The following is a 24,343-nucleotide window of genomic DNA, read 5'->3' on the forward strand; positions in this document are numbered from 1 at the left end:
ACACTGAAAATGAAGGGGTACCACCACCAATGCCCCTGGATTATCCGATATATCAAGGGAGATGATCAGTGCACTCTTTCTAGCAGTCTCACTGAAGCACTGAGGCGATGATCTGCATATATCAACTCCACTGGACCAGACATTGTGCAGATGCCAGACCTGCATCTCCCACAACTCATGCTTTACTTCCAGCTCACCCATAATCAGAGATACCTTGGAGGCTTAAGATAGGATTTAATGTAAATGGATCTCAAGAAAGCTGCTGCAGATATCACATACTGGGAGCAGCAGGCCATCAAAGGTACCTCAGTGCTGCCACATCCCTCATCAGGCCATCTACCTTTTGCGAAGTGTTCTACCCTCAGAACCAGAGAGAGAGAAGGCAGGCAAGGGAAAGAACCTCCTGCCAGCAGGCAGCCAATTTACAAGGAAATGTCTATACCCTTTGGGCGGATTCATTGTAGGGTCGTACAGCACGGAAACAGGCTTTTTGGCCTAACTCCTCCATGCTGACAAAGGAGACTACCTAAGCTAGTCTCATTCGCCTGCGTTTGGCCCACCTCCTGCAAAACTTTTCCTATCCATGTACCTGACTAAATGCCTTATTAACATTGTAACTGTACCCACCTCCACCACCTCCTCTGGCAGCTTGTTAATATATCCACCACTGTGTGTGTGGAAAATCTTCCCCCTCTCACCTTAAGCTTATGTCCTTTAGTTTTAAACTCTTCCACCCTGGGAAAAAGACTGAACATCCACCTTATCTACACCCCTCCAGAGAGAAAAAAAAATCACAGCCTATCCGGCTTCTCCTTTCAACTCAAGCCCACCAGTCCCAGAAACACAGTCATGAATCTTTTCTGTACTTTCCAGTTTAATAACATCCTTCCAATAGCTGGGACTGGACCCAAGTTATATCAGGACCAAAATTTAAATTTTTTAAATTTTATTTACAGCATGGTAACAGGCCCTTCCGGCCCAACGAGTCCACGCCACCCATTTTAAACCCATATTAACCTACCCGTACGTCTTTGGAATGTGGGAGGAAACCGGAGCACCTGGAGGAAACCCACACAGACACGGGAGAACGTACAAACTCCTTACAGACAGCGACGGGAATCGAACCCCGATTGCTGGCACTGTAATAGTGTCACGCTAACCACTACGCTACCGTGCCGCCCGTAAGCTGATGACAAATGCCACACTGGTAGCTGAATTATGTGCAGCAAGATTCCAAAAAGAGCAATGTCTAGATAACTTGGTAATTACTTCTGCGATATTTTTACTATGCCATTGGAGATAGAACCCTGCTCTACTTCAAAATAGTGTCATGCAAAGTCCACAATGCAAACTGGATTTGGTTTAACAAGCTACCTAAAAGAGAGCACCTCCAGTAATATATTCCATCAAAACTGCATGTGTTTGTCAGCCTAGACTGTGCTGAAATGTCTAAAATGGTATACAAATCCACAATCATTAGACAGCACTACTGACCGAGTTATATGTGACATTAAATTTACCAAGCTGTATGCCTCAAATCATTAAGGTAACAAAAGCAAAAAATGCTGGAAAAACTCTGCTTGTCAGGCAGCATCTGCGGAAAAAGAAAGCTAACATTTGGGGGTTGCAAATCCTTCATCAGAACAGTGACCATGCTTTAGCCAGCCAAAACTGATGATTGGATTGTTCTCTTGTCAATCAAGATTGATGCCCAAACTGCTGCAAGTGTTGAAATTAATATTATTTAAACCAGTTATCATTGACTATTCTTTACTCTATTTTTGGGAGAGATTACATGCTTTTATGGGGAGAAGCTGTTGTAGTTTACTTCCTCTGCTCTTTAAATGGATTGCTTAGCAAGTGACTTGACTTTATTTGCTATCTTGCATCCCACCCCACCTTTAATTCAATGGCTGAAAGTGATGGCAATAACGCTCCTTTTCTTTTATTAAACAGCTACAAAAATAAAACAAGTAGAGTTCTAATATTTCCCAGATATATCCAGGCTGCTGTTTAAATTGACAATCTGGCTCACAGATGAATGGATCCATTCTTCAAATGTGGTCATGCACATTTAAATTGATAATTAGCAGAATGCTTGTACCAAGCACTTGCCAGTTATTTCATAAATTTTATTTTTTAGACAGGTAAAAATGAATTTTCCAGCAGCGCTGCACCAAAAGAATGCTACAGTGCTCTGACATTTCACCGTGGGATTATTAGCTAAGTATAGTATCATCATACACAAAGGTAGGAATATTTTCCATTACAATTCTGTTACAATGCTGAACTGACCAGAGGAAGTCTTCCCACATTTCTTCATATCACAACACTGTCAATCACTGACAGACAAAGTCAATTCATTTGCCAATCCATTTAAACTAAATCTTCTCCCCATAAAAACAGGTAACTTCTGATATCCTGGAATATTTTCTGGTCAACATTTGGGAGTCAGTTTACACTTGATCTCTTGTCATTCTTTAGCTGGAGGTCTCCCCTTCAAGTCAAATGATTGAGAACTCAAGTCCTACAACAGGCTCGAACACCACTTTGACACCTTACAAAGGGAATGCTACATTGGCAGAGGTGACAACTTTCAGGCGAGATCATGTCCTGCTCTCTGAGCTCTACAAAACATTCCATTTCACTTTCAATGATTGTCATGGAAAGGACTTATCCCTGGTGGCCTGACCAATATTCATTCCTCCACCAACACCACCATTATGGCTTATCTGGATATTACCACACTATTGTTTGTGGGATAAATTTTCATAAGTCCATACAGAGAATGTCAAATGGTAATGGTAAGTGAAACAGTATTGCATTTTTCAAGAAATAAATGTTCAAAGTCAAAGAAAGCATCAAAGAATACTCTGAAAATTCATGACCAAATCAGGTTCCCAGAAGACCCTTCCGTGATCCGAAGAAGAGCTTGGCATTTGGAAAAGCATGGCATACCACTGGCATGGAATCCTCCAATTATACTGAATACTTTCCTGCTATTCAGAGTGAAAGTTGCACCTGGAAAAAGGACCACTTCAACAATGCCAAACAAGCATTATTCTGAATGCCAGGAAGATTGCATTTTCTTTTTATATACAATCAAAAATGCTAATAATGAGCCAAAATGACATTCTGGTTCTGCTTTTGTCTGTTAGTCAACCTTCACCCACCACTAGTGGAAAAGACTTCAACCACTTTAGTCTATTTCTGAAAGTCTTCAAACTAAACCAATTCAATTATTCTTTCCAATTGCCTTAAAAGTCATCTTTTGGGGTAAATTTCCATTCAAATTCAGAGATGGTTGATCTTACTTTTCACTTTGTAAACAATTTTGGGTAGCTTCATTTTTACTTCTAAAGTGTCATATAAATACAAGCAACTGTTAGGTTTTTTTATCCATTGCTGGAGATGCACGCCCTTCTGTACACACGTGACCCACACAATTTTACCCGAGTATAATCAGTCAAACTGCCTAAAATTTTTGTTTAATACACACCAAAAATTTTGTTTTTGTCCAATTTACCTTTATAACTGTAGATGGCAATCCAGTGATTGTACTTTACATGAAGCCCCTGCTTTGGGTCCTTAATTCCAAGTGGTTGTCCAATTATTGAGTACTTGACCAGTCCATCTGAACAGCCGGACTACAATTACAACACATTTACACCCTCAAGATGCAAGTGACCATCTCTGAATCAATGATGAAAGGTTTTAAAGCAGTGGAATACTTTTAATGCGTTTTGCTACATTACAAGTTGCAACAAAAATAACCCCTGCAAAATAGGAAGCTGTATACCATAAGATAAATATCATGAATTACACAATGTTGTGAAAATGTAACCAATGCAAGATAACATCCTTATCAAGCTAGCATTCCTGATTTAACATCCTGAATTAACACTTCCCAGAAAAGATTTGAGCTTAAGTTTCCCAGTTCATCACATTAAAACACAATGAGTGCCAGAAGTTGGTAAAAATGTTCTTACACCTGGAACAAATAATAAGCACTCAAGAACAATCAACTTCCACCTCTGCCCTTCCATCTCCCCACATTCCTTGCTAATTTCTCAAGTGTGACTTAACTTCCCTTGAACCACAAGATACAAAATGGTGCACAAATTCCACCAAAGATTTCAGTATTCCATCTGTTCCTTCATTAATATAGCTGCAAATTAAAACAAGAATTGCCAAAGCTGGTGTCCAAAGAATTGCTTTACTATTCACAAGATGTACAAAAGAAACCAACGTTGTCAACGCCAGAGATTGCGGAGGGGGACGAGTGTTCTTCTGTTCTTACGTAACCTACCCAATTTTACATCAGTAAAGAACAAAGCAGGAAAGTCCATTCTGTCCCCTCTGCTTTAGTCCCCCAATTTATTAAGATCATGTCTGATCTTTTATCTAAGTGACACTTTCGTGCACTAACTCCATATCCCTCTAACATCTGAAAATCTAGTGATGTGTCTTGAATATAATCCTCTGGGCACAGAAATTTCTTCTCATCTGTCCTGAATGGCTGACCCCTTATTTTGGGAGTGACCCCTGGTTCTACATACCCCAGCCAGGAGAAGCATCAGCTCTGCATCGGCCCTGTTGAATTCATAAGGATCTTCAATTAACCAGTATTGAATAATGACAGACTTTGCTTTTCAATATTCATTTTGGGATTTGAGCATTATTGGCAAGGCAAGCATTTAGTAGCCATGATTTTTGGTCTCCTTGAAATACTGAACAGACATAGAACAATACAGCCCTTCAGCCCACCACGTCTGTTCCAAACATGGTATCAAATTAAACTGGACCTACCTGCTTGTACGTGATCTGATCCGTATGGGGAAAAGGCAGGTAGGTGGATCTGAGTCCACGGCCAGATCAGCCATGATCTTATTGAATGGCGGAGCAGGCTCGACGGGCCAGATGGCCTATTCCTGCTCCTATTTATGTTCTTATGTATCCCTCCATTCCTTGGATATTCATGTGCCTGTCTAAATGCTTCTTAAATGGCACTATCATGTCTGCTTCCACCATCACCCCTGGCAGCCCATTCCAGACACCTACAACTGTGTAATAAAAAAAACTTATTCTGCACATCTACTTTAAACTTTCCCCTTCCCACCTTAAAGCTATGCCCTCTAGTATTTGACATTTCTATGCTGGGAAAAAAAGACTATCTACGCCTTTGATAATTTTATAAACCTCTATAGGGTCTCCCCTCAGCGTCCAACACTCCAGAGAAAACAATCCAAGTTTGTCCAACCTCCCTTATAGCTAATACCCTCTAATCCAGGCAACATTCTGGATTAGAGTCTAATGAAGCAACAGAAATAAGAGTCAAAACTGGAATAGCGTGGAACTTGAGGAACATTTAGAAATTATATATCTATGGACTTGCTGCCTACCTCCTCCTCAATGGCAAGAGCCATGGACTTGGGAACCATTGCTAAAGGTGTGTGGCATGCACTGCAGCCATGGTATATGAGGGAATAAATCTCACTATATGTTATAAAGAGCTAATATTATAATCCTTAATGATGCACTCCACACTAAAACTGAACAAACCCAACTAAATAATGGTGTTAAGTGCATTATAGCACCTACAAGTGAAAATGTCGATTAATATTCAGCCAGATCCACTTTCTCCCTTCCTTTAATTTGCGATTTGGAAGCATTTAAGCTTGCTTTTTGATGACTTCAAAAAATTTTCAAAAAGTTAATTGATAAATGCACCTCAGAAATGAAATTATTGAGTGCCACACTTGAGTTAATTAATTGCACTCAGAACTATCAAATGTCTGCAGTTGGAGAAAAATAAAAATAGCTCATTTACTTGTTTGTTAGTGATCGCCAGTGAAACTGCGTGCACAGAAATATTACACCTAACTAATGCTTCTTACTGCCTGTTAGTCAACTTCTATCACAAATGTACTTGGAATTGGGGGAGATACAAGGAGAACTTTTAGTAGTACAGGAAACGAAGTGGGAGGCTGAACACTGGAAGAAAACAGTTTGCGACAGCTTCCCAACATAGATGTGAAGAAATATACTGATTCTTTTCCCAGTACAATGATCTAAAGATATTGATAGAATAAGGTTAAATTAACTTTGAACACAAAAAGTCTGAAGGGCACTTTAGAAGTAGAGAGACTTAGCCACAGTTTGGTACCATATTTTCGGCATCTTATACGGAAACTACATTAGACTTAAATGTAAACTTACTATATTTATCCCAAATGAGAGTATATCCAGAGACATAGAAACCTTCATTTTCCACATACTGACTTTGCTCGTTAGCAGGCGTCTTTTGTTGTCTGTGAAAAATTCTGCTCGCTAAGACTTCCAGTTTAACCAGAGCTGATGAGGTTTTGGATGACTCTGGCCCTGTGGACTGGCAACCGATCAGATTATTTTGTTGGGCCATCTGCCTCTTTGGGTCACATTAAAGAATTTTATAATAATTAGTAACTGTCGCAAATGTGTAGCACATAATACTTCTAAAAGTAGCTGGGGTCTGTAAGTTGAGCAAACTTCCTGTTTGTAACCAAAAGACTGCCACTCCAATCAGCAGTTTGACCACACGCTGAGCTACTTCTGCAGTTTCCTGTCGACATGAAACAGCATATTTCATAATGTCCACTTAAGTTAATTTAAAAATGTATTTTACCAAACAGCTTCAATATTTAATTTTAAAATTATTCTAACAGCTGAAATGTCTGAAGATCAAATGCTTTTCTTTTTGAAAAGAACAGCCTGAATATGGAAAAGTTTAAGCTAAAACAGTACTTCCTGTAAGTGAGCCTGAGAAACCACAGAACTTTCTGAAAATACATCAGAAATATTCATAGCCCACATATTTTCACCAGTCAAAAATGATAAACTGCTATTTTTTTTTGTCAACTTTCTTCCCTCTGAAAGATGCAGACTCCTGCTTAGGTGCCAGCAGATTTCTTGCGATTTTTCCAAATGTCCAAACTTTTTGCAAGCTTAGATTAGTGGGGACTTTCAAATCAGAGTCTAATTCTACGTTTCATCTGTGATTCTCACGGCATGCAGAGGTCAATGAATAATGTTGATCAACAAGAAACCTGGGTTAATTTCATCCCCCTCCCCTATGCCACCAATTTCATAGACACACAGAATAGTTAAAGCAAGGAGGTAGCCACAGTAGGCCTGTTGAGTCTGTACTGGCTCCATCTAAGTGTTATCTAGTCAGTTCTACTCCCCCAAGGCCTACTCTTTCCTTTCAGATATTTTTCCAGCTCCCTGCTGAATATTAATATAATCTTCCTCAACTACTACGCTGGCAGTGTATTCTAAACCCTAACCTTTCACTACGTAATTTCCTCGTCACCTTTGGTTATACCAATCACCTTCGTTCTATGTCCTCCAACTCTTGATTCCTCTGTCGATGGGAACTACTCATCTCCATCCTCATCAGATGTCTACATAACCTCCTCTTATTTTGAGGAGAATGTCCACAACCTCTCCAGTCTAGTCACATATCTATTCAATCTCTTCTGCAGCTCCTCCAAATCCTTTATACTTTCCCACCAGAGGATAAAGTGGCTGCTCTGCAAGTTACTAGGTTTATCCCTGAACTTTTTGGAATGTCCTTCCTGACTTTGCTCAGTAACCTAGGATGCGTTCTATCTAGACCAATTAATCTATCCACTTTCAGTGCAACTAGCCTTCCTAATTTTTAGCCCACCCAAAATCTCAATTATACCTTCCTTTGTTGAGACTTGAGCAGCACGTTCTTCCTTGAAGTGTTCATTTAGTACCAGGCCCATACCCTCTGCTAACATTCTTCTATGGTCTCCAATTGCCTACACTTTTGTTCTAACCCTTATTCTGTTCACGTGAATGTTGATGTTTGTCATCAATTACTTTCTCATGCTCTCACTCCGACTTTCACTTCCTTTTTTACTTCCCCTCTGAACCTCCGGTAATCAACCTGGTTCTCACTTGCATTAACAACCTGACATCTGCCACATGTTTTTTTCCTAGGTTACCTTTAATCACCCTTTATTCATGCTTTAATTTCTTTACCATTTTCCCTCATGGATATATTCCTAAACTGTAGCTGAAACATCTCCTTGTTCTTGTTGTTCAGCTACATTTTTACTCAAAAGCTTTAATTCCTTAGATCATTAGTTATTTTTACTTGGTCTATATCTTTTCCCCATAGCTTTGCTAAACCTCATGATATTATAATCGCTGTTTCCAAGATGTTCCCCCACTGATACTTGCCCAAGTAACAAGTCAAGCAATATAACCTCTCATGTTAGGTCAACACATCGATCAAGAACCAGAAACTCCTCTCCTTGCCCTTTGTTATCGCTAACCCAGTCTATGTCTGGACAGTTGAAGTCTCCCATTATCACGACTTCCTTGCAGATTTGCACCTCAGCACCTGTCCCAAAGTCAATGTCCTATGAAATCTCCACACCAAATTTTGTCCTTGATCATCTGGGGGCTTCATCTGCCTCCACCCCACCTTCCTTCCCTTTCCTACTCTTCCAGAACACCCCTTATTCAGGAATATTTAGAACCTATTTCTGTCCCAATTTTAGCCAGGTCTCAATAGCAAAATATCATAATCCCATATGGTAAATAGGACTTGCAGCTTATTAACTTCTGTAAACACACAGTTTAGATACATATACTGTAAACCTGCCAACATTTAGCCCAAATAGTTTAAGGGTGAGGCTCTGGGCATTCTGGTTTGAATACGTGAGCTTTCAATAACAAGATATTATGGCGTGTATGAACCTGACAATTGTGCAACACTTCAGAAAGGTACATTTTTATTTAACAGTTGATTCCAAATCTAATTTCCTTCCTGTCTACAGAAAGCTTTTTAAAATAGAGAAAGCTTTATGACCATTTCCTAATAACATATATATTTTAGTAGACTAACATTTACAAAACCAGGAAGAGGATTAATCAATAATTTGTTTAGCTCAACTGGCTAATACAATTGTGTTGCTGCTTATCATTAGTGATTTAACCTCAAGGTCACTTAAATGGTCCTATTAAGAATATAAAACAACTTTTGTTGAACAGATTCATCTCAGCATAAAACATACTGTTTAGTTCACTACAATGCAATGTAAGTGAATAAAAAGTGACAATTATACATCAAACTGAAATGCAAAGAATTAGGTGATTGTTGTATAAACAACTGCATTGTGGAGGGGCTGCATTCCTAGAAAACTGTCTGTATCACAAGTTTTCTGTAACATGAACTCCCTTTTTCCATTGAACCCCATGTTATAAGTAGAGATGTGCTCCCACGGGATGTTTTTCTCTCATATTAAGCCATTTTTATTTTTTTAAAAAAATCAGTGATAACAAAGTGACCCACCGCCATTATTTAGTAGCCTTGGCCAACATTAGACTTGGGGAATGGACAAGGTTCATGCCAACAAAAACAAGAAATTTTGCCAATTTTTATGTTTTAGTTATTCAATACCATGTGGCAATTAAATTTGGATGTGACGTCGCTGTGCCGATTGGGTTGGCAGTTCACACCTGTCCCTCCTCTGCGGTCTGAGGACATGTGAACAGACATCTCGGAGTGCAGCACGCCTCATCAGTGAGGCATTTTCTCTGAAGCACAAGGATCATGGATTAGGAAATAGTTTAGAAAGTGGGGAAAGGGATGGGATTCGAGAATGGGGGAAGATGGTGCAGGAGTACAGGGGGATAATGGGTTAAACCACAATGACCAAGTGGAAGTGGAGTAAAGGTGGAGGGATTACTTTAAAGAACTAGCCATAGCTACTGTGGCTCCCCACAAAGCAGCACATCAGTGAAAATACCTCAGATGAAGAGGACAGCAGTGCTGTACTCGGAGACATCTGTTGACGTGTCCTCCAGCTGCAGAGGGCGGGACAGAGGAGGGACTCTGCTGTGACTGCCAACCCAATCAACGCAGTGATGTCATATCCAAAATCTTATTGCCCCAACAGTATTGAGCAACTAAAAATTGACAAAATTTTTTTGTTTCTTTTGCATTTTGTATTTATTTTTCCCCTCATAAAGGTCCGTAAGAGTGAATTTAATTCCGTATCTCAAATTTTTGGGTAGTGATTTGTGAATTCCATAAGGGTGAATTTTTTGTAACCTGAATTGCCGTAGCACTGAGGTCGCCTTCACTGAGAGAAGGCAGAAAATCAACTGATTGTTCAGCATGAAGGGAAGACAAAATGCAATGTTTTAAACATGCACCCTACATGTTTGTAGCTTTTGGCTCTGAATAAGATCACACAGATAGCAGGGAACATAACAGCAGTACTTAGAGACTATATCCTGGAGGAATTGGCTGATGTGGCCTTGAGATCTTAAGAATAAGAGGAAGGCGATCATTTTGAAGGATTATACTATGGGCCTCCCAATAGTCAGCAGGAATTAGGGGAACAGATAGAACCGTAGACACTACAGCACAGAAAACAGGCCATTCAGTCCTTCTAGTCTGTGCCAAAACTGTAATCTGCTAGTCCCATTTACCTGCACCCAGTCCATAACCCTTCAGACCTCTCCCATCCATGTATCTATCCAATTTATTTTTAAAACTTAAGAGTGATCCCGCATTTGCTACATCAGATGGCAGCTCGTTCCACACTCCCACCACTCTGAGTGAAGAAGTTCCCCCTAAACCTTTCCCCTTTCACCCTAAAGCCATGTCCTCTCGTGCTCATCTCTCCTAATCTAGGTGGAAAAAGCCTCCTCGCATTAACTCTGTCTATACCCCTCATAATTTTGTAAACCTCTATCAAATGTCCCCTCATTCTTCTGCGCTCCAAGGAATAAAGTCCTAACCTGTTCAATCTTTCCCTGTAACTCAACTCCTGAAGACCCGGCAACATTCTAGTAAATCTCCTCTGCGCTCTTTCAATCTTACTGATTTCCTTCCTATAGTTAGGTGACCAGAACTGCACACAACAACATGTAAGCAAATCACAGAAAGGTGCAAGAGAAATAGGGTTATAGTTGTGGGGGATTTTAACTTTCCCAATATTGACAGGGATTGCCTTGGTGCAAGAGGCTTAGATGGGGCAGAATTTGTTAACTACATATGACATGGTTGCCTTTGTACAATACAAAAATTGGGGTGTTGTGCTGCAACGTCACAAAACACTGGTTAGACAGCACTTACAGTATTATGCAGTTCTTGTCACCACACAATGGGAAGGATGTGGTTGTGCTGGTGAGAGTACCAAGCAGATTCAACAGGATGGTGCCCAACAAGTCTAGGCTGAAGGGCCAGTTCCCATGCTGTACAAATCTGACATCACCAAAGCAGCATAAATGGCAGCTTTGTAGATGCTGACTGACCTCTGAGGATCAAACTTTTTAAATTCATTTACAATTTACCTTTCAACTTTGTTCAGTGTGAATTAGTTGGAAGTCGGAATGAACTTTATCACCAGAACACCAGTACATCAAATAATTGCAGTTTCCTCAAATGGGGCTGGGAGCCCAGCAAAAAGGAAATGAGGAAATACATTGTACTCTTACAATGGAAAAATGGATTAATACTGGGAGAGAAACGTATTTTTTTAAAAAAGCAGTCATTTGAACCAAAATAAATGTTATCTTTCCTCTCGTATGGGCATAACACATGCAAGAGATATTACATAGAACAGTGTAGCACTGAACAAGATATTTGGCCCACAATGTCTTACTGATCTTGATGCCAATGTATATTAAATGTTCTCTTCCTGTGTATCTGGCCTGGCCTGTCCTGGTCAAATCACGTAGATGCCATGGCCAAGAAAGCTCACCAGCACCTCAACTTCGTCAGGAAGCTAAAGAAATTTGGTTTGTCCCCTTTGACACTCACCAACTTTTAGCGATGCACTATAGAAAGCATCCTATCTGGATGCATCACGGCTGGGTACAGCAACTGCTCTGGCCAGGACCACAAGAAACTGCAGAGAGTTGTGGACACAGCCCAGCGCGTCACGGAAACCAGCCTCCCTTCCTTGGACCCTGTCTTTACCTCTCGCTGCCTTGGCGAAGCAGCCAGCATAATCAGAGACCCCACTCACCCGGGTCATTCTCTCCTCTTCCATCAGGTAGAAGATACAGGAGCCTGAGAGGACGTACCACTAGGCTCAAGGACAGCTTCCATCCCACTGTGATAAGACTATTGAACGGTTCCCTTATACAATGAGATGGACTATGACCTCACGATCTACCTTGTTGTGAACTTGCACCTTACTGTACTGCACTTTCTCTGTGGCTGTGACACTTTACTCTGTACTGTTATTGTTTTTACCTGCACTACATCAATGCACTCTGTACTAACTCAATGTAACTGCACTGTGTAATGAATTGACCTGTACGATCGGTATGCAGGACAAGTTTTTCACCGTACCTCAGTACAAGTGACAATAATAAACCAATACCAATCAGGCACATCCTCCATATTCATGCGTCTATCTAAAAGCTTAATCTCCAAACTGCCAGCTTCCACTAATAGCCCGGTAACCCATTCCGGGCACCGACCACTCTCTGCGTAAAAAAACTTGCCCCTCACAACGCCTTTAAACTCCACCCCCACCCCAACCTTAAAAGGATGTCCTCTCATGTTTGACATTTCTACCCTGGGGAAAAGATTCTGACTGTCTACCCTATCTTTGCCTCTCATAATTTAAAAAAACACTTATCAGGTCTCCCCTCAGCCTCCGATGTTCCAGGGAGAACAACCCTCATTTGTCCAACCTCTCCTTATAGCTCATACCCGCTAATCCAGGCAGCATCCTGGTAAACCTCTTCTGTACCCTTTCTCTAGTCTCCACATCCTTCCTATAATGGGGTGACCAGAACCACACACAAGTGCGGTCTCACTCAAGTTTTATATAGCTGCAGCATGACTTCCTTACTCTCATACTCAACACCCCTATCGATAAAGGTAAGCATGCCATACGCATATAGAGTCATTGATATAGTCCGAGAGGTAGAGTGCAAAGTCCACACCATCAAGCACCCATTTTTACATTAATCCTACCCTAACCCACTTCATTCTCCCCACATTCCCATCAACTGCACTCTACACAGTAATTGGCCACCATAAATGGCTTTGAATCTACCAACATGTATCGGGATTGTCACACATGGTCACAGGGAGAATGTGCAAACTCCACACAGACAGCACTGGAGGTCAGGAATGAACATGGGTCACTGGGGCTGAGGAAGCAGCTCTACTAACTGCGCCCCTCAAGTATTTTGCCACAAGTATCAAAAGCAGGGAGGCTGACATTCCTGTAACTCCACAAAGTGAACTTTCAAAGAAAGCCTGCACTTTCTGCTATCACATGAACATCAGGGCACCCCAAAGCTCTTCTCACCCAACAAATTCTTTCAGAAGTGCAGTTATTGTCAGCGAGCAATCTGAACACCAAGTTCCTTAAAAATGGGACCCAAAGTGACCTAACTGACCGATTAATCCATTGTAGGTGGAAGGAGAAATGTGGCTGACATACCAGTAAAACTCACTGATTTCTTGTGTTATTGCAATCATCTATGTTGGAGGAAGCACCATCACAAAAACAAATCACTGGATTCCAAGAGTATAGAACAAAATCAATTTGCAATCAAGTAAAAGTACTGAGCATATCTGACAGCCTTAGAAAAAAAATGTAAATCAACTATCCCTCGCTCACTTGAGGAACTATTAACAATTGATTACAACACTGCATCAGTAACCAAAATATGATTTTGAAGCAAAAATAAAACAAACTGATGGAGGAACTCAGCAGGTCGGTCAGCATCTGTGGAGGCAGAGGGATGGCTGACACTGTTGAGATCCTGCATCAGGACTCTGTGTGATTTTAAAGCATGCTTTAAGTTATTTTCCCCTACTTTCAATTTTCTTTCTGTTCAGGAAGGATACTGCTACTACATACCACTTTCTTGTACATTCCCTATCACATTCAACCACACGAAGCTTGCCTGTATGAACCAGAATTGTTCTTCGCACTGCAGACACCAACAGTACAGCATTAAAAAGATTCTGGTATATTTAGAAGGCAAGTTGGTAATTATGGTTGACCATAAGGCAGTCAGACACTGGACACACCATGGCTTCTGTTGAATGGGATTCAAGGTGTGAGTGTTTAAAATTTACCTTTGCAAGGTCCTCAAGACCTTCAACACTGATCTTGCAACATGGTTTCTGTTACCACTAATGCTCTGGTGGCAGCCAAGAATCATCATTGCTCACCAGGGTGCATGATTGGTACGCAAGACAAGTTTTTCACTGCACCTCGGTACGAGTGACAATAAACCAATAACCAATCTCCATTGTCCCTTGTTGTGATGATGATATAATTTAATAAGTGCCAGTTCCTTAATTAGGGGTCTTACCACAGGGTCATGTGCTTGCTTTTATCGTGAAACTGGGTGCTAATTATGGCAAGACCTTGCACCAAGCATTTTGTTAGGAGGATGACTCAGAGGAGGTTAGGTACACCTTCCACACCAATCTGGCTCTGGCACTGAAATCCTCCAGGAAAACCAATTCCCCTCTCTCAGGGATGGGAACAAGGGTTGAATTCTTGTTACAACTCCATGGAACCACAACCACTAACAGAAATCTATGGGGTATTCTGTTGATAGGATAGCACTTATCTACTCATCATCTGCAACAAACCACCAACCCCGATCAGAACAACTGGCCTTTAGCTCACAAACCCGCTGCAATGTATGGCCTAGCTAAAATATTTTGGAAAAAAATCAGCACGGGTGTGCATGTAAGCCTGTGCTCAACTTTGTTCGAAAATAAAAGTGCAAAGTGGACTTTTTCTAGAGGTTACACAGGTGACCCTTTGTTGATGAACTAAAATTAAACCCTGCAGCAGTCACTGAGCTGTATTTAAAGCTATAACCACCAACACATTTATCCTAGCAATTAAGCAAAAGTAATGATACTCCAAATGTTGACACAGATTTAAAGCTTCAATGAAACCATCAGCAGCAGGAAATACCTTGAATGCAGCACCCACTCCCATGAAGTGGAAACTAATAGGAACCAAGGTAAATGGGAAACAGGTATTCATAAATAGAAGCATAATACACAAAAGCAGGGAAATTATGCTGAACTTTTAAAAAAAAATCCCTGTTCACAACTGGAGTAGTGCATCTAATTCTGGGGCACTTCAGGAAGGATGTGAAGGTTCAAGAGATTAGACTGTGGAAAATGCTGGAAACATTCAGTGAGTCAATCACCATTCGAAAAGAGAAGAAACATTAATATTTCAGGTTGGAGACCCTTCATCTTGTCTGGAAAGAAAAATGTGGTTTTAAGCTGCAGAGAAAGTGGCAGGAGGCATGGATCGGACAGTGCAAATATAGGATGAGATCAAACGGTTAATGGGGCAGTTCGAGAACAATTATGCTTGTATTTTGTGTTGCTAATAGCAGGGCTATGGGACACAGCCAGCAGGTCAAGCTATACCAATGGAGACAGGAAAAACTGAACCATATCTCACAGCTATTCCAAAACTATCTTGACTATAAACTTTCTTCTACGCTGCCTAATGAATGGAGACATTGCCATTCTTCCAATTCCTCTGACTCAGTCGTATTTGCTCCAATGATGAGACTTTCCAAACAGGTTCCTCTTCTGAAGATCCTTCTTCCTGAACCATGGCTTCCTTTATACCATACTGGACCGAGCCCCTGACTGCATCTCATCTAGTTCTCACCTCTCTGCTCTCAGCCCACCCACCCTCTCCTCCAAGACAAGAGCAAGGACAAACTTCCCTTGGTCTTCGCCATCCACCCCAACCGCATCCACAATGAATGGATCATCCTTCACAGTTTCTCATCCTCATGGATCATCCTTCACAACTCATCCTTCTGTAAAGTTTTGGATGAGACATTTAAAGGAAGAATAAGGAGCCAGCTAAGGACTAAAAATCACAAATCAAGAGGCAGAAAGGGCATGAATATACCTTCAGCGGCAGATGAACTGAGGTGGTGATGAAGTGAAGTAGGGATCCTCGAGGTAGAGCATGTGGGGGTAGGAATTCAGCCCAGAATGACATGGTATGCTGGAATTTTGAACAATCCTGCTGCATCCGACACACTATTCAACCTATGTGAAAGCATTAATGAAGAAAATTCTTGATCTTTGCTGTGGTAACGCACCTTGCTGGGACATAGCAAGAACTGCACCCTTGAGTGCAGAAGAGGTGACAAGCTTCAGTTTCCCCACAGCTGTCCTTTCAGCTTTGCCGTAAAGTACAATCAAGTGAATGTCACAGAAGGACAAGATCGGAAGCTCGCCCTGGATCTCAACTGCAGCCAATTACCTGTCACCTATCCAGGCTCTCACAAGATGAATGACAACCTGAACAAAACACCGGAGGACTTCTGCCGCCACATAAAATCACACACATTATTCATTGGCACTGCAGGAACTGAGAATTAGGAGGGTTGTTGAACCCCAAAATTCATATTCTCAAGTGCATGCAAAAAATTTGCCCTTCAAGAGTCAATGATTAAATAAAGTTGGTTAACAAAACTTAATACTAAAACTGTATATTCTTAAAATAATTTCCGTTTTATGATGCATTATTAGGCATTACTTCTTTCACTGCACTATATAATTCCATTAATTATAGGTCTCCCTGTCATCATTCACTCCCTAACAATTAATTTTAATTGTTCCCAAGCAAAATTTTGTTGTTTTCTTTGCCGCAGCATCAAAATCTTATGGTGATCCATAATGACTTTTCAGAAGGCAATAAAGGTTGACAGTTTTGGATTCCTCCTTACATCCAGATGCAAAGCACATTAAATACTTCAAACTATATTTTACTGCAATTGAAACTGCTTAATATCATGAACAATAGAGTCACAGTACTATACAGCACCGAAAACAGGCCCTTTAGATTATGATATAAAATTGTTTCTCGTGGTTAAGACAAATAAATTATCTACTAGGTGTTTTTTAACTAAAAGTCTTCATCATTTTCATATTCACAATGTCATTTCTAATTTTGAATAACTTGGAATCACACAACACAGCAGGGAATCATTCACACTATTGCACCACTGCCAGAAGTCTTTTCAATTTGAAAGCTAATCTTTACTGTTTTTCCTTTCTCTTTATGACAATCCCTCCAGTTATCTACTTCTCCTCTTTTCAATTCCTCTTAAAGCCTTGTTTGACTGCTTTCACCCTCCTTAGAAGCAATGAATTCAAGATTATAACTTACCGACACAAAAAAAATCCTTATATTCCCACTTGTTATCTTTTGCTCCACACTTTACTTGCTGGTCCTTAACTGACAATGGGAATATCTTTCCTTTTATCCCAAGTCAAAATGATACAGCTCTATCAAATTTCATCTCAATCTTCTTTGCTCCTAGAACAATAACCCCAACTTCTCCAGTCTTACGCATATAAGATGAGATTAATCATCCAACAGAACAGTCGATCCACATACAGGTAGTTCTGTGACAATGCAATAGTTGTGTTTCTAAGAAACCTCACGTCATAGATAATCGCATTATCAAAACAATTGTGTTGATGGAAAAAGTGGGGTTCGGGACTAGTTTCAGGCTTGCAACAAAGTGTTTTTAACACCTACAAGTTTATTTTGTTACTGCAAGCTAAAAGTACGAAAGGCTGTACATCGCATTGTTTAGTAGAGTATTGTTGCACAATTATCAATAGAAGTGATTGTTTGGCGATTTCCAATGGCCTCCCGCAGTAATAAGAAACGATGGTGTCCGATTACAGCAAGGAGGTTACATACAAACAGGATCCACCATCACCATCTCCCGTCCCCAAATAATCTCCCCAAAAAGACATTTTTCCCCTGCTTGTCGATTTCCAACGTAACTCTCATGATTCTCTAGTTCTCAATCAATATCGCATTATCACCAAATATGCCCAGATAAATCAAATAGTGTTCCCTAATTCATCAACTGTGTTATATCCAATTCAAGTTACATCAGAACTACTTGGACAGTAAAACTCTGATCATCTGCTATTTGACGATTCAGAAATCCTGATGGTTCAGCATCCAGCTCACCCAGTACTGATTCCTGTCCTCTCTTTCACACACAGAGGACCTGGTACTCGCTCTCCCTTGAAACTCACTGGGTCCCCAGATCCTGTGCTCCCTTGAAGCTCACCTGGTTGTGTTTCCTGTGCTCTCTTTAAATTTACCGAATTCACTAGTAAATTTATTATTCTGTAATCTAAGAAGTGAAATCTAAGAATAGCATCCAATAGCCAGGAAAATCTGCTAAAGTCTGAAGTGTGCGGGATTAACAGTTTTACTGTAATTACTGGAACAGCACCTCATATTCCACCTGGATATATAACAACCTGGCAGCATGAACACTGAATTCTCCAACTTCCAGTAGCTGCTTCCTTTCCTCTCTCCTCCTGATCTATCTGGCCCCCATCACCATCTCTTTCCCCTCCCCCACCCTCTCCATCTACCCACAACCCACACACTCCTCCCACTGGTTCCCTTCCCCCACTACTACCACCTGCCCTCCGCAGCTTCCTACCTTCATTCCATGGTCCACCTTCCTCTATCAGATTCCATCATCTTCAACCCTTTGTCACTTCCACCCATCACCACCCAGCTTCTGATGCTATTCCCACTCTCCCTTCCTCCATCTGCCTATCACCCGCCCTCACCTGGATCCACCTATCGCCTGCCACTTCTTGCTCCACCCCTTTATACTGGCTATCTCCCTTCTATCTTTCAGTCCAGATGAAGGGTCTGGACCTGAAACATCGACTGTTCATTTCCCTCCATAGATGTTGCCTGACCTGCCAAATTCCTCCAGCATTTTATCTGTTGCTCTGGATTCCAGAATCTGCAGTCTCTTGTGTCTCCGTTTTACTGTAATCACTTTGGTGTATTTTTAATAATTCCCATTTGTTGTTGAAATCATTAGGGTTTGTTGTTAAACCACGCTTACAACGGAACTGATTAAATGCAAATGCTTACCAAAATCCCACAATCTTAGAATAGTTAAACAGTCAAAGTAAAACATTCACAACCGAGTTGAACCTCCAGTGGAACTTAGTGCTTTAAATATCTTACAAATGATAAAATAAATGCAGGTTAATTCTAAGAGAACAAAATGTTGATGAAAAACTAGAAGTAGTAATGAAAACTTAATTATATTAAAGTGTATGCAGGAATAAAGACAGACCCAAGGTTCAAGTACACAGATCTTTTAACAGCAACAGGTCAGATCACTAATGACATTTTAAAAAGAGAGAATTTTACCTTCATGAATTAAGTCACCAGTAGAAAAATAAGGAACTTTTATAACTTATTGATAGGCCTCATCTGGAGCACTGTGTCTATCTCTAGGGTTGTACTTTAAAAGGGACATTAATGTGCTGGAGAAGCTGCCAAGGTTTACTGGTAAAGCACCAGAGATTGTGGAATAAAGTAATGTGGAAAGGCAAGAGAAGCAGGGATCATTCTCCTTGGAACAGTGAGCATTCTGGGGAACTTAATAAGAGGATCAAAATGAAAGAGCTTTGATATTTATCTAAAGAAAATAAATACTTGATGGAAATTGGAGGACCATGGGGGAAATGCAAGGTAAGTGTGATTGACCAACTCAGAACGATCCACTAGACCGACTGGCTGGTTTTCAGTGCAGAGACAGTTTGTCAAAAATGAAACGTTTCCCAGGGTAGAAATATCAAATACTAGAGGACATGCATTTAGGTGAGAGGGGAAACATGCCATAACCCAGAAATAGGTTTATTGCTGCTCAAAGAAAGTCATGGCATGATTTGTGTGCCATTCTGGTCACCTCATTACAGGAAGGATGTGGAGGCTTTTGGAAAGGGTGCAGATGAGGTTCGCCAGGATGCTGCCTGGATTAGAGGATATGAGCCATAAGGCGAGGTTGGACGAACTTGGGTTGTTTTCTTTGGAGCGTCGAAGGCTGAGGGGAACTGATAGAAGTTTGTAAGATTATGAGAAGCATAGATAAGGTAGACATAGTCAGAATCTTTTTCCCAGGGTAGAAATATCAAATACTAGAGGACATGCATTTAAAGTGAAAGGGAGGAAGTTTAAAGGAGATGTGCAACAACACCTGGAATATTGTGTGCAGGCCCTCCCTGGGTTACAAACATAGTAATTTTATGTCTGTGCACTGTATTGCTGCCGCAAATTTCACATCATACAAGTCAGTGATAATAAACCTGATTCTGATACCCCCTTTGTCCTACCTATCGTTCCCTTAAACCCCTCTGTAACTTGAAACTATTCTTTTATTTCTTCCCAGTTCTGATGAATCTTTGACCTGAAATATTTACTTTGCCTTGTTTTTGTTTTCATTTCAGATTTCCAGCATCTACAGTGTTTTGATTTTCACTTACTGTATATTACATCTTACAGGTCAAGTAATTTTTTTTGGTGGGAGTGGGAAGCATTCCAGGGAAGAGAATTAAAAAAAGGAAAACTCAGTGTTTAATGGGTTCAGAGGGATGACTGAAAAATGGAATCGGTGCTCCTGGCACACAAGCAGCGCTGAAAGAGCATACTTACTGCAGTCTCAGTCACATATTGGATGCTGGTTTTCCAGAAATTCAAATACAATCTTCACCATGCAGCCTCATTAAAAAGGTATTTAAATGAGTAACCTGCCTCCTGTGATCAAGTTAGATGCCTGTGCAATCCCAACCTGCCTGAGTTAAAGCCAGAAGTGGGTGGTTTTGTGGGCTCATTTACATTTCAACATTAACTGATCCATGTTTCTTTTCTTTTGGGGCGGGGGGGGGGGGGGGGGGGGGGAGAGGAGGTGGGGTTGTTGGGGGGTGGTTGTGGTCCGGTATCTGGTAAAGCAGAATTAATGTAACTACTTGCTCCTCTAATATCTTGCACCTTTTTTTTGCAGAAATAAGGTTAAAACAGCTGAATCACTTCAACAAGGACAGGCAAAACAAAGTAAGCTTATTAAAAATTCTGTTGGGTGGAGGAGTCCTTCCAGTGGCTATGCATATGAGCACAGCTATGAACTATCACCAAACAGGCACACACATTTTCATAAACATACCACACATGTCCGGGATAAGTATCTGCACTATTTGAAGTCATTTTCCCTGCAAAGTGCTCACCAATTTGCAGGTATTTCTCTCTGCATGCAATATTTTAAATTTACATCCCATTTTGAATTCTAGTCGTTTCCTGAGAACATTTTCACCGAAAACATTTATGGGAATGAAACATTTATTTGCTTTTGGCATCTACCATCAGCACAAAAGAATTTTGGGGTAATGAATTATCGGTTAAAATTTTAAGTTCGATGTTCAGACTGAACATCAGAGCACAGTAATAGTTTGTTGCCCTTGCAAGTAGAGAAAAATGCACATATTTAAGAAAACATTTAAACATACATGATCAAAGTAGGCATGATTTTTTAATGAAATATCAAATGAAAATTTAATATTGCACATTAAAAAAATCAAGATCTAAATTAGGAAAGAATAAGACAAGGGAAGGGAACTCAAGTTAATTCATTCTACAATCCAGTTTAAGTGCTTATGATTTTTTTCCTTTCATAATTAAGTGCAAGCACCTTAAAGGCATTTTTTTTAATGTTCCATTGTTGAAAATAAATATTAAGAGACAAAGGGTATTCTTTTTAATAAATCAACCCAGCCAATTTATTTTATTACTGTCCCTCTAGAATATGTTGTTTGAACTCCAGTTCTCACACGGTGATTAGAAGATCTACACAAGATCACACACAGAAAAATACAATTAAAAGACTTTGAAGCTCCACACCTGAACACAAAAAAATTGCAGAAATAGACCACCAGGCCCCTCATGCCTGACTCACCACCCAATGTGATCATGGCTGATCTATGCTGGCCTCAATTTTTCTTCTGTATCAGTCCCCGATAACCCTCAATTCCTTGATCTTTCAAATATTTATCTCCACCTTAAACGTATCTAACGATCCGGCCTCCACCATCCTCAATTGCATTGAATTCCAGAGATTCCCTCCGAGAGAAGAAATTTCTACACACCTGATTTAATGATACCTTAGTACCTAGTCCCCTTAGGATCTCGTATGTTTGAATAAGATCACCCCTCATTCTTCTAAACTCCAAGGAACAAGGAGCGTCTTTACAGTCTTAGGAGATTACGGAGTTTCAGCTTCTCCCCGAACACTCTTAAACTTCTACAGATGTATTGTTGAGTATCCTGACTGGTTGCATCATGATCTGGTACGACAATTCGAATGCGCAGGAATGCAAGGAGCTGCAGAGAGTAGTGGACTCAGCACAATACATCACAGCACATCCCTCCCTACCACTGGTAGTATCCACAGAAGGTGTTTCCTCAAGGCGGCAACATCTATCATCATCTGGGCCATGCCATCTTTTCGCAGCTACCATCGGGCAGGAGGTACAGAAGCCTGAAGTCCCACACCACCAGGTTCAGGAACAGCTGTTTCCCTTCAACCATTCTGTTCTTGAACCAACCGGCAAAACCCTAATCACCACTCTGATCACTTTGCACTGAAATGGACTTAGAACAAAAAAAACAAATTGTGTTTATTTCTTGTAAAAATTGTGTATTATGTTTAATTTATGTTTTTCTTGTGAATGCTGCTTATATGATGCTATGTGTCCATGATGCTGCTGCTGCAAGTAAGTTTTTCATTACACCTGTGCATACATGGACTTGTGCAGATGACAATAAACTCGACTTTGAACATTGAGAAGGAAACTAAAGCAGATGAAATGTATTTAAGACCTCAGTAAATATAGGAGTTAAAAGAAGCTAGAAGAGAATCACTTATTAACTTACTAAGTGAAGAATACTACCCTGGTACCAAGACAAGTTACTTCTAAGAATAAATAGAAAAATCCCATTTTGCATCCACGTACCAAACAAATTTATCATGAACTTGTATGCTGCATTGCACGAGATCTGTGGCATCAATTCTCAGCCAGAGCAGGTTTGTGAAAGGCAGATCATCCACTAAAAGTGATCTGATATGGCCAAGATGGAGATTTTGTATGCTTGGACAGCGAAGACATACTTGATTAACTTCACACATTAGGGAAAAAAATTCAATAACTTGTGTAGCAATCATGCCAGCACTTCTAATGCTGGGGTCTTAAGCAACAGTTTGATACCTCATTACTGGCCTCTAATGTTTATGATATTAGAATTATCTTCATCAAATAAAACATCCAAGTTTGCAAATGGCATTAAATTATGCATGAATGTTTTAGTAAGGAATGTAATGCATCCTGGTGCTAAAAATAACACAAGGTTACAAAATAAAGGGCATGTTTTTACACAAAGCAAATGAGGATAAATATCCAGGCACAATAATTAAATTACAAACATGACAGTGCTTGCAGCAGCTGTAAAGACACATTTTGGGATGTACAAATGAATCCCATTTAACCCAAATGGTTAGAAACCCTGAGGCTTCAGTAAAACAATTGAGTACCAAACCAAATGTGTTCACTAGACTAAAGAGATGGAAGAGAACTAAGTAGAAGTTGAGATGATTCTATATTTATTGTTCTGCTTTTAGCTTAGTAAACTATCTTCATAGTATTGATTAATGGGGAAAATAAAAACAAATTGGATTTAATAAATGAAAGGATATCTTACATCCTATTATTTGTTTTTAAAAGATCTATTGTTCTTATTGCTGTTCAAATTCCACTCAATCTTCCACCTCTAATTACCTCCAACTTCCCAGTTCCCTATCCCAATCTCCTTCATGTGTTCAATTAGGTTCCACTTGAACAGATCACCAGTTCAACCACTCCATGTGAATTTCACATTCCTGACAGGACTTGCAAGATGGCTCAAAGATTTACAGTGTGCGTCTTTTATAAAACTCCCTTATAACCACAGGAAGTAACCATTCAGCCCATTGGGTCCATGTCAGCTCCAGGGATCAATCCCATTTCCCTCTACTTCCCTACACCCCTTTCTCACCTGCTTATCAATTCTCTTTTGATTCTTTTTGGTACTAACCAATACGCAGGAGTAATTTATAGCAGCCAGTTTAACAAACCAACATGTCTTTGGGAAGGAGAATGAGGAGGCAACTCGTGCAGTTACTAAATATGCAAATTCTGCACCCAAAAGTGAGGATCGCAACCAAGTTCCTGTAGCTGTGGAGGTAACGGTGTTAACTACTGCATCACTTATATTGGCAGCTTGTTAAATATGCAGGGAATAGATCTTCTACCCAGGCACAAACCTGAATTTCTACACTGCCATTTCATGACTTTGGGACATGCAATGAAGGGAAGAAGGCAGCCAATTTGCACCTAGCAAGTTACCACAAT

General features: G+C 40.3%; 1 protein-coding gene across 2 annotated transcripts in view; it reads right to left on the reverse strand.

Annotated features, from left to right (window-relative positions):
• Positions 1 to 24,343, reverse strand: part of prkacba (protein kinase, cAMP-dependent, catalytic, beta a) — a 152,668-nt gene that overhangs the window by 66,216 nt on the left and 62,109 nt on the right. Inside the window, exon 1 of one of the 2 annotated variants that reach the window (XM_052010671.1) lies at positions 6,220 to 6,472. The exons of the other annotated variant lie outside the window; for it this stretch is intronic. Within the exon in view, the coding sequence (XP_051866631.1) occupies positions 6,220 to 6,421 (202 nt within the window). The 5' untranslated portion in view covers positions 6,422 to 6,472. Of the gene's footprint in view, positions 1 to 6,219; positions 6,473 to 24,343 lie in introns of those variants that run through there. 2 annotated transcript variants of the gene reach the window in all.

The sequence above is a fragment of the Pristis pectinata genome, chromosome 3, assembly GCF_009764475.1.
Source record: "Pristis pectinata isolate sPriPec2 chromosome 3, sPriPec2.1.pri, whole genome shotgun sequence".
NCBI classification, from domain to species: Eukaryota; Metazoa; Chordata; class Chondrichthyes; order Rhinopristiformes; family Pristidae; genus Pristis; species Pristis pectinata.